General features: G+C 44.7%; 1 protein-coding gene across 2 annotated transcripts; it reads left to right on the forward strand.

Moving 5' to 3' along the window:
* The first annotated feature begins 679 nt into the window (after positions 1–679).
* Positions 680–4,558, forward strand: LOC106813266 (signal recognition particle 19 kDa protein-like). 2 transcript variants are annotated; one of them, XM_014817365.1, is made up of 5 exons: positions 680–753; positions 2,579–2,654; positions 2,876–2,947; positions 3,774–3,885; positions 4,318–4,558. In XM_014817365.1, the coding sequence occupies exons 1-5, from the start codon at positions 707–709 to the stop codon at positions 4,458–4,460; spliced, it is 450 nt and encodes a 149-aa protein (XP_014672851.1). In that variant the 5' UTR covers positions 680–706; the 3' UTR covers positions 4,461–4,558. The 2 variants fall into 2 exon arrangements, with proteins under 2 accessions (XP_014672851.1, XP_014672852.1); XM_014817366.1 differs by lacking the exon at positions 680–753 and adding an exon at positions 1,945–2,123.
* The last annotated feature ends 6,963 nt before the right edge of the window (positions 4,559–11,521 follow it).

Raw genomic sequence — 11,521 nt, forward strand, 5'->3', positions numbered from 1 at the left:
TGACTATGATATGGTAATAAAGTAGAAGTTTTGTCTACACTTTTTTTCGAGTGTCACAAGTTTTCAACAACGAGTGTACGGTGGTGAAGTTACAGTCATTACAGAGCTAGTGTAATTTCATTTGAGTGTACGAATCTGCGTTACGTTTGCAATGATCTACATTGTATTTTACTAAAGTTACGGTTTATAGTTAAACTTATACCTATACTTAGATTTAGCGTTGCAACGCGTAGTTTCTTGCATTCGCCATTGTTCATGTATCATGTGCTCTTGCATATCCAGTCTATAGCCATGTGACAATAGACCAAACGTATGCTTAACTGGTAATCTAGTTACTGGCATGATAACTGTATTTATCTGAACGTCGCACTGGTAGAGAAACGCACAGCGTAGGCAGTGTCACTAGGCAATCATTTAGGACGTCTCATAGTTGTCTGATTTGCAGTATGTCATCCTTGGCTGCCATGACACTAGAATGAAACTAGGGTAACGGCCAGCGAGTCGTGGCATTATTAGACGGTACGGCCTAACAGCGATCAATGATCAATATTCTGGTCCCTTTTTAGATTGAAAATGAGTATTTTAGCCAATAATCATAATGGCATCGAGATCACAGAATGTAAACATCGAAAAGTGTTTGGTTTCCGGGTGAATGTTCCGGAAACTAACCGTGCTCGCTGTGACGTGTCATTTTTGGTAAACAAAGATGGCGACACCGTGGGCACCTCACAAGAAATACTCCGACCGAGATAGGTAGCATTACTATGTAACGAATGTGTTGGGCTCAGTATCAGAGTTAAATATTATAATATACGGTAATGTGTTATCAATGTGTGGTATCGTGCTGCGATACAATTGTGCCGATTGTTTGTAATGTAGCAGTACAGGGTTCTCCAAGCTGGGGGTGCTGCTCAGTGCTAGGGGCCAGGGCACAGCTGTCGCCGTGCACTGCACACGACCCCTGCGTATATATTTTATTGAAACGCTTCAAGTGCCTGTGGCTAGGGGGGTCCGGGGGCATGCTCCCCATGAAAATTTTTGAATTCTAGAAGCTCTGAGATGCAATCTGGTACACTCTGTGTGTAAATTTGAAGCACTGCATGTGGGGTGAAAATGTTTGTTTTGCATGGGCAAAGTTATCGGAAAATTCAAAATAATAATGGAATAAAAATAGGCCGTGGCTGCTCGACCGGGTGCGAGTTTTTAAATCGTAGGATGGCGACGGAAGGATAGGACGCCTGGACGGTAACTGATGGTGACGTAGGATGGCGACTGATTAGGGTTAGGGTTAGGGTTAGGGGCAGGGTATTAAAGCACGAATAATTTATCAATCTTCAGTTGCCATCCTACGATTTAAAAACTCGCCGACCGGGCCCGGTCGAGTACCGGTAGCCTCCAGGTTGCTTGTCCGGACATGCATTTCTCGCGAGATCTTGCGACACGTCCTCGCACAACGCCAACGGGACGAAACTGGTGATTGCCGAAAGTATTTATAAGCATCTCTGTTATTGCTTGATTTTCTTTGAAAAACAGTCCTGTGATTCATATATGTCTTGCCTAATGGATGTATGTGTATATATACATATTAAATAATTGCCTAATATCCAAGCCCCAATAAAAAATGCTAGCTAGCCTGGCTGTAGTTAGTAGAGTAGAATAGACTCAATACAATACTGTCAATAGGTCTGACAATCAATAGTACCTAGGCTACACTACACTACACTACTGTACTGAGTAGTGAGTACTGTGCCGGTTCCATTGGTGCTATACTTGTTGCAATGGTTGTCCCATTTCATAATTGGCATTGGCCATCTCGGGGCATTACACTGTCCATACCAACTCGACTCATAGTGTACTATTACTCGCCCATAATGAACTATGTATTAAATCATCAGTTCGTGTAGCCACAAGTTCCCTTCTCGCTTAACACTATGTTGGCTATGTCTACAGGCGTTTACACTACGTCCTACGCCGTGTAACAGTCGGAGAGCCTGGTCGGTTTACAATTCGTGATGCTGAGATCTGGTTGTTTTGGCCGTGATCTGGTCCAATAAAAAAGGCAGAATACAGAGAAGGAGAGGAGCATGAGTGACTACCTAGATGCAAAATATTGAAAGCAAAAGGTTATACACCATAGATTAATTGGGTACTATAACACGCGTATATAAGATAGCCGAGTCGGTTTAGAGTTAGTGTTAGGGTTAGGGTTGGGTTAGGGTTAGGGATAGGGTGACTGTTTGTACTTGTGTGTGGGACTGCCGTACCCGTAGCCTCGAGACATTAAGATACGGCTGCAGCGCATGCGTAGTGTGACTGCCGTACCCGTAGCCTCTGCGTATAAACAACGTGTATTAATTGTTTGAACTTCTTGTGTATACACCAGCATGGCGGCTATGATATTTAGTGTGGCGGGTGCATTTTAGGATGGCGGGGCTCGTTGATAGCCTGGCGAGCCGCCAGGCTATAAGTGCTCTTGGAGAACCCTGTGTAGGCCTAACTATTTTTCTCCTGTGTTACATAATTATAATATTTGTATGTATTTGATTTATTACACGTTGACTTTCATTGGGATTTTCAGATGGATATGCATTTATCCCGCTTACTTCAATTCGAAGAGAACCGTGTTTGAAGGAAGGCGGCTGCCTAAAAGCAAGGTAATTCGCCTTTGGATTTTGCTGTAAATCGTAATTTCTTGTAACGACTTCCATATTGCATATTGTCATGATAGATCTATATCTAATGTTGAGATACATTGTCATTAGTGACATTGCATATAATAATGTCAAGTAACGGTGATTTAAATTATGGAAACTTGAGTCATTGATAGCAGGAAGCCCGAAACAGTAGATTAATCATTTAATTTATATTTTTTCAGTGTATCGATAATCCAACGGCTTCGGAGATCAATGATGTATTGACAGCTGCTGGTTGCACTATAGAAATAGAAGTAAGTTGTGAAGTAACAGGAGCAGGGTTTCTTCAACATAAGAGGCACAGCGGCGCACCACCGTTGTCAAATTTAACATCGCCATTGTGAAAATGTTCCTGTATTTACCCGCCGTTGTCAAAATAGTGTCAACCCCAAAATAAATAGATTACCATGTGCTTCTGGCATGCGAGAGGGGGAGTTCCCCCTCTTCCTCTCTCTGCCCTCGTCCGCCTGCAGCGTCCGATCGCGTGCCCACGGCACGCCTTTGAATCCATCATGAGCGTTTTTTTCACAAACTGGCCATTACCGCCTTTGTCTAATTTTCCCAGCAGAAGAAACGCTGAGTAGTGAACCTACATGTCCAATACAGATCTATCTCTAATGTGGTTCTGGGTGTGCTGACATTCATGAGACTCAGCCCAGTTATTTATATTTTCCTGACAGTTGTGTAAAATACCAAAATGATTTATTAAAAAAAGAAACCTTATTTTGTATTAAAGAACTGGTTTGGCAAAGTTGCTAAGCATGCCCTCCAAGTATCACCAAACATGCGTTCACGACTCCGTGATTAGACATAATAATGTGCGGTTACTCATTGGCTCACATAAGCCCCTATCTATTGGTCTCAAAATACATTTAGATGTCCTTTATGTGGAACTTGGCCACTTCGCAACATATCGTTCGTGTGTCATGTAAATTACTTCTTAAGCTCCAGGTTGGATTCAGTGGTGATAGCTAGCCATTACCCCTAAATCTAACCTGAACCATAATTATATCCCCAAACCTAACACTAAACATAACCCTAACAATGTTTCTGATCTAGCCATGTGCATTTTCTCTCCAGAATAAGGTTCATCCACGGGAACCAAACAAATTTGATCCGAACTACCGGGGTCGAATTCGTGTACAGCTAAGGAGTGAAGATGGCGCTCCGCTCAGTGACCAGTTTGCCACACGTATGTTAAATTCTATCTCACGTAGACAGCATTATAATCAGTCTATAAAGAAGATCCAGTGACAAATTGCTTATAAGAAGTAGATTGATAACATTGTTGATGTCGTACCATAAACATAATAAACATACGTATAAAATGAGCACTCAGTGACACTACAGTTTTTGGTTGCTTCACAGATGCAATTTTATTGTTATCGCATTGTGCCACTAGATGGTAGCTTTAGGTACCATCATAAACATATGTATAGACAATGTAATCACGTACCAGTGAATTTAAGCAACACTATTTGTTTGTAACATGTGGTATTACTGTACCCTTCTCTTGTACTCAAATATCAGATAGAATGAACTGAAGAATCAGTTTAGTGGAGGACTGGAGATTGTAGGGCTCATCTATTGATAATTATGGCCAAGCTACATTATTACATTGCAGGAAAAGCTACACTCAACTATCTATGTGAAATGATCCCGAAGTTAAAGTCGAGACAACAAAAGCAGGGTGCAGGGGATTCTGGTGCCCAGCCGGGGGCATCAGCTGGAGGCAAAGACAAGCGAAAGGGAAAGAAAAAACGATAACGTTGTATGGAGTAAATGTTTTATTTGTAGCATCTATGGGATTTTACCTTATCTGTGTTCATCACTAATCAATAAATGTCATTCTTTCATCTACATAATCACATGCTTTATGTTTATTTGTTTTAGTATGATACGAGTGGTGACTTGTGCCCGCTATTTATATGTGGCATTTGTACTGATTATACATTAGTAGCGAAAGAAGATGTGCAGGACTTAAAGTGATTGCAAAGGTAATCATTATTTGTTCACCTTTATGTTTATTGCTACCATTCCCAGACGGTTTACCCAAAGAAATAAAAACTTTCAGCCAAGTATTCATTTTGATATTTATTAATCCACATTTCACTATATTTTATAACCAGAATGTTTTTTGGCAGCAGCGCGAGTTGAGAAGCTGCCACCCTGTATGTCTAATATACAACTTGGGGGGGTTACAAGTTTCTCTGCGGGGTTGCATAGGCAGACGTCATTTCATATTGAAACTAGAAACATTTACGATTTTTAGCAAAATTTCGCATCTCGTACGGCGTTCACACCAACGTGTTCAGCCGACCATTACCATCACGCGACACGTGGATCCTCGACATCGATCCTCCGTTTAAACCCGCGTCGGTATAATCGTCATCGTTTCGTCGCATCACGCTGCATGTGACGTCATCCCCTGCCCGCGGATATCCCCATATTATTTCTGCGTAATCTGTCGCATCAGCTGAACGTATCGGGGCCGGGCCGGACGCCGGTGGCAAATCCAAATCGGCTTGGATCAGATCATCGCTATTTCTTCTAATATCGCTCTGCATAGAAGGGTCGCGCTCTCCTAGCGGCGTCACTCTGTCGGCGATGTCCGGTAAGCCCCAGGGTTTTGGCTGTAGCTGCGGTGGCGCCGTCTGGTAGCCAGGTACCTCTTGTTGATGGGAACTACCGCCACTGTCATCACAACCATCGCTTTGGTCGTTCACTATCGCAGTGGATGGCTGTGAGTAACTATGCTTCGCCACGTAGTAGACAGCAATGATGGCGACGACAAGAACAATCGCGAATCCACTAAAGCTGAGACCAAGGACGAGTCCGATGTTAAAGTCTGATGCTGGGGTAACAGAGACTCTGACGGAATTATTCGACGTCTGACAACCGACTGAGTTGCTGACGGTGCATGCGTAGTCACCCGCATCTGCGAAGGTAGCAGATTCTTCGAGGTAAGCGCTGCTCTCTTCGCCGATCAGCACCGATCCGTTGTGAAGCCACGAATAGCTGGGTTGCGGGTTGCCGTCGGCAACGCAGAGAAGCAGCAGCAAGCCGCCGTCGACGACGGTTACGGTGTCCACCTGACTAGGACCTCTTACGGTAACCGCCTCTTCCAGGTACTGAACTAGAAGCTTTACCTTCATCGATTCCGGCTGAATTGACTTGTGGATGTCGATGTGGCAGCTAAGCGTTTTACGTTGGTCGGCGGCAGTGAACGTGCGCGTGAGCGTGCTGTGAGTCGTTACTCTACCGTCGACCTCGGTAATATGTGAAGTACGCGATCCGTCTAGAGCTGCGTGATCAAGCTTCCAGGTTACTGTCCCGCCCGGGAAGCTCTTACTCGCAGTGCAGCTAGCGACGCGTGGTCCTGCAGTTATTGTTGCGATATGTTCAACTGTAAAGCTGTCTATGATCATGGTGACATTCTCAGCGGGCACTGCCACGCTCACATTCAGCATATTGCTCGACGCGTAATCTCCAAAGACGCTGGTCACGTTGCACGAATACAATCCTCTGTCCTGGAACGTTATAAACCGTATGACTAACTCGTTTGAGGTCGTTCCCGTTGGTTGAGTCTCGTTGTTGTCACGAAGCCACGTATAGAACGGTTCCGGATAACCGTCAGCGTTGCACCGTAACGTCACGTTCACCGCTTCCGGTATGATGACGTCATTCTCGGCAGGTTCGCCGACGCTGCTGATCGTCACAGTTTCGCTCAGGTATAGCGTCTCTGTTTTATTCACTGCACGTAGTTCCTCATGAACGAAGACGTGGCAGCGAAGCATCTTCTCGTTGTCGTCTACCGAGAAAGTGCGACTCAGGGTGCTGTTAGTGACGAACGTTTTATCGTCCGATTCCTTGTGCTCTTGATGCGCGTCAGAACTTAGGTCCTCTTCGTCCAGCCACCAGCTGATGATCGCTGCCGGTTTACTACTGTTCGACACGCAGGAAAACTGCAGGGTCCCGTTCGGTGACGACGCGCCGCTGATCGGTGACACAGTGACAAACCGTGGTGACACGAGCACCGTAAGTGTCGCCGCGTGCGACGTCGGGAAGTCCACGGGCTCTAGCTCATGTCGCCACCACACGCAGCGAAATTCCGCGTCGTCCTCGCGCACGCGCAAGTCGCGAATGTTCATGCTGAAATCTCCCAACTTGTACGGACCGTCGTCGTCGAGAAAGTACGAGTATCGGTCGTCGTCGGCGAAATTGAGCAAGCTGTCGTTGCGAAGCCAATCGGCCGATATGGGACCTGCGCCGCCGGGGTCGTAGGTCATGTCAAGCTTACAGTGCAGCGTCAGGTTGGTTCCTTCAGCTGCCGACGTGTTACTTGGTTGCTGCAGGAACTGCGGCCTCGTCGTTGTTAAAGCTGCGCACAAGACGAATGCGACACGGAGCATCATAACACTGTCGTCGTCATGCTGCACGATGACGATGTGCCGTCGTCAGAGTTGTCACTCTTGTTGAAGAATCGTCTCATGGCTGTAATTCCAGTAAAATGACGTCTTCCGTGTCATCATCGTCGAGGGCCATTACCAAGGTAAGCGAAAAGTCATCAAAGAGTCATCAGGTAATCAAAAGATCAAGGTCGTCAAAAGGTCGTCATGGTCATCAAAAGGTCATCACCAAGCTAGTTTCCCAACGATCGCCGGATATCATCGCGCTGTATTGATGAACGTGATTGTAAGAGTAAAATCACGCGATCGCAAGAACGCACGCATAACATCACTGCATGGCAGTCACGACCCCCGGGGGAGCACTCCCTATATATTGTATGGTAGGTATGTGCCGCGGGAGAGACCCCCCTTTTCACCTCAAAATTTCTGTTTCGGAGACCCCTCTTTTTACATATTTTCCAGTTCGCAGATGACGGGCCCCTTCTTCACTTCCGTCTGGAGGCCCCCTTTCACATATTGTTCCGCTCCGGAGACCCCCTTCTCACATATTATTTCCGGTCCCTGCGCATATGTCCTACTTTTTTTTCCGCACGTTCCGGAGCCCCCCCCCCCCAATTTGACGTGCTGAGTTAGTACCGGAGCTCCCCAATTCCATCTCTCAAGTGGCACATACCTACCCTATTTTGTAGGGAGTGCCCCCTCCCGGGGGGTCACGACACGAGCGGCGACCGTCTAAACTCGACGGACATTTTAAAGGTGCAGTCATTAAGACATTCTTCGGTGTTGGATCGTATTCTCTCGCGTGTAATACAAGCTAGGCAAATCCTACGCAGAGTATTGGTGAAATTACAAATGGTGTGTCAATGCTGCGAAGATGGCCGCCGTCGAGTATCTCGCTGTGCGGTATCTGCCACACGGAACATTATTATGCAGATATTATATTCCTGTGAAAGAAGAACAACACCATTAGAAAAGGTTGACAAACTATGGCATTTATCGTATAACCCGGTCGCATATTTACGTTTAGAACTCCCTCCCCCGACACACGCGCGCGCGCACACACACACACACACACACACACACACACACACACACACGACGCACGCCACGCACGCACGCACGCACGCGCACACACACACACACACATGCGCGTGGTGCGAGGGTGTTCATATAGTGTGATAGAGTGTATAGTAATTAGAATTGATAGAGCCGAGCGGATATCGGACGAGAGTGGCGGGAAACAGTAGATGCATATAAATTGTACACTATATAGCCATCGGGAAACGTTTCAGAAAAACCATCCGAATTCCAAACGGGATTGAGGACTCATGCACCACACGCACGCACCCACACGCACATACACGCACGCACCCACACGCACATACACGCACGCACCCACACGCACATACACGCACATACACGCACGTACGCGCATGTGCACAAACCGCGTTTTGGAACTCGAATCAACAGTGGAAAATGTAGGGCGTTGTATTGATGGAATGTATATTTGCTAACACCACACATGTCGCGTCTTTTGTCCGTTTACATAATGTTAACGTGAAATTTAAAAACGTAGCTCTTTGAAGTTTCACGGGGTACCAGGCGCTCTGTAGGCAAAATAACACGGAGTTTCGTAGTCACGCTAGTTGCGCCATTTTCTTTATTAGATAATAGCCACGTTTCCCTTCATGTCACACGAAACTATACGAACGCGCAACATATATTGCATCACACGAAATACCATAATTGAGTCACACGTACAGGTTTACATGCCTTTTTAGTAATCATAAACAAAACATAAAATTAGTTAGCCGGTAACTTTCACATGCTTCTTTACTTGGCCACAGTAGTTTTCGTCCGTTGGGTTTATATTGGACTGAAAACTATATCCCGGTAACTACAGCTTGGGATAAGCGCGTTCAGCTCGTGGGTGAGCCAGGTTCTAATATAACCGATATAATGTGGTAATATGAAATAATGATGTACCAATATAATTACGTACAAACAAAGGAGACACCGGCTGGGGCTGGATATTTACCTGATAATGAAGGAGTTGATTGTGGACGCTTCGCCGAACTATATCTTATCTGTATCAGTAGGCCTACCTCTGAGAATTGCGTGAGAACCACCATCCTTGATGATTTGAGGCAGGCTTATGGCAATCAGACACACACTAAGCTCATGTGGCACTCAACCTCCTTCGCACGCACTTGTTTCGGTGAATTTTGGCGCAATGAGATAATATATATCTGTGTTCTTATCACACGAAGGCGCTGGAGTTGCAACCTCAAAATGTGATTTCAGATAACGCAGGCCATGCAGTTTCACAGCAATACCGGCTAAAATAAGGGTAACTTTACTATCGATGTAATAGTAACGTTAGTACTAGTAACATATGATATAATAGTTATAGATGACTAATGACAGAGGTTTCAAAAAACCTTGGTTGGGAAAATCCAAGAAAGGGATCACTTGTGATAATGGTTCATCGCCGTTTTTTCGCGGTGCGCAAAAACAGGAATAAAGTTGTGGCGGGCTGCGACACGTGTTTGTCGCGGCGCACCACCATTTTTTATAAAGTATACATGTAAAATAAACATAAAGTATACATTTGTGGTCTTTTATTGTTCGCTGGAATCAAAGTACATCAACAACCACGGCAAATTTAGTAGTTTACTGATGTAAATTTTAAAATATGGCTGAAAAATGTTACGACCGGGACTTTCTGGACCGGGACCGGGACACCGTTACCAGCATGTCGCACCGGGACGATCCCGGTGAGACCGGGACACTTGGGACGTCTGCTAATGATAGCCACGTGTGCCTACGTGTGTTACTGGGTAAGTGTTTACACGAGATTCCTGACATGAGATTATTCATGTAGCTAAAAAAACAGTATAGACTGAAGAAATTCTATCTGGGTAAAGTAATTGAACAATAATCTGTTTATGTAAAATTGAACCAATCAAGAAGCTATTATTTGGACGTGCCGAGCAGGGTATAGGAAGCAGGCATGTAAATAAATAACGTATACATTGTACATTATAAGTCTTTTCCAATTCAGGATAACAGGGGGACATCTCGCGTGACGAGAGTGCGCGTGTAAATAAAGAGTGTATCAACCTCGTCTGTTTACCGTGTGATTGGAGAGTGCACTCGCGTGATTTATGTTACAACGCATAATGGGCGATCCATTGATTAAGGGCCGCGCGGGTAATGCTATCCCCCGGGCGTGGAGGGACACCGCAACGTGGCAGCACTAGTATTAGGATTAATATTATTAGTATTAGTATTAGTATTAGTATTAGGTTAGGGTTAGGGTTAGGACTAGGGTTAGGGTTAGGGTTAGGGTTAGGGTTAGGGTTAGGGTTAGGGTTAGAGTTTTTGCATCATGATATCTCTCCCCACACCATAGATTAATTTTTGTGGATCACACCCCCTATATAAAGCGCTCCGATACATATATGTTTAGTGTTAGGGTTATAGCGTTGGAGGTGTTGGAGTTACGGTTACCGGATGAGTAATAATTTCGATGTATACGTTAACTGTATCACGTGACCGTCCCTCCACGCCCGGGGGATAGCAACACCCATTGATTAATGGACCGAGCGAATGAAGGCTTTACTATGTACCAAGTGCATGAGCTATATGCAGCTGTGTGTGCGTCCATGCGTGCGTGCGTGCTTGTAAGAGTATATATGTATGCGTGCGTGCGTGCTGCGTGCGTGCGTGTTTGTGAGTGTGTGTGCATGTGTGTGTTGTGTACAACCACTTGTACGTATGACCTCTCAACGTTAAATGTGTTATTTCAACCAAATAATATATTATTCAGCAGATAAATTAAATAAGCCGTAATTTAAATCCCATGAACATACAAGAAAAAAAGAAAACATTATTTAAACATTCTTTTGACGCACTGTTTTATTTGATCTTAATCAATGGTCGCAACCAAAATTCGTTTGTCTAGCTACGCAATAGGCGCACACAAGCAAACTAATTTTGAGAAGCAAGTTTGGTGATTGCGAAACAGGATACGGTGGTTGCTGTCTGCGCGTTATGTGGTGTATGAAACTGTATTACACTATCTGTGATACGGAATGCATCTCATATTAAACCTGGTTATACTCTAAATTAAAACGTCTTTAATGAGAAATTTAACAATAAGATTCTAGCCAGTCACATCAACACAGACATAGAAGCTCGACTAGAAAAATGCATTTCAGTTCCTTTTCAAGAGTAAGTTCAGGATTCAAATATCCTCTTGATGGTCGAAAGGTCATCGCACAGCGATTTCTCAGAGATCAATGTAAAGTAAATTCATTGGTCCATTTAGTGAAGTAATTAAAATGGTACGATGCCACTGAAATAAAAAAATGAATTTGGCTCGGTCCGTTAGACAATGCCTTCCAAAATGTCGAA

This window comes from Priapulus caudatus, unplaced genomic scaffold (assembly GCF_000485595.1).
Source record: "Priapulus caudatus unplaced genomic scaffold, Priapulus_caudatus-5.0.1 Scaffold747, whole genome shotgun sequence".
Taxonomy (NCBI): Eukaryota; Metazoa; Priapulida; class Priapulimorpha; order Priapulimorphida; family Priapulidae; genus Priapulus; species Priapulus caudatus.

What these genes read in the sequence shown, in the direction of transcription:
- LOC106813266 (XM_014817365.1), top strand. Translation starts at nt 707, where the DNA reads ATGGCGACACCGTGGGCACCTCACAAGAAATACTCCGACCGAGATAG. An exon ending in AAATACTCCGACCGAGATAG is followed by an intron (nt 754 to 2,578) that starts GTAGCATTACTA and finishes TGGGATTTTCAG; the next exon opens with ATGGATATGCATTTATCCCG. An exon ending in GGCGGCTGCCTAAAAGCAAG is followed by an intron (nt 2,655 to 2,875) that starts GTAATTCGCCTT and finishes ATATTTTTTCAG; the next exon opens with TGTATCGATAATCCAACGGC.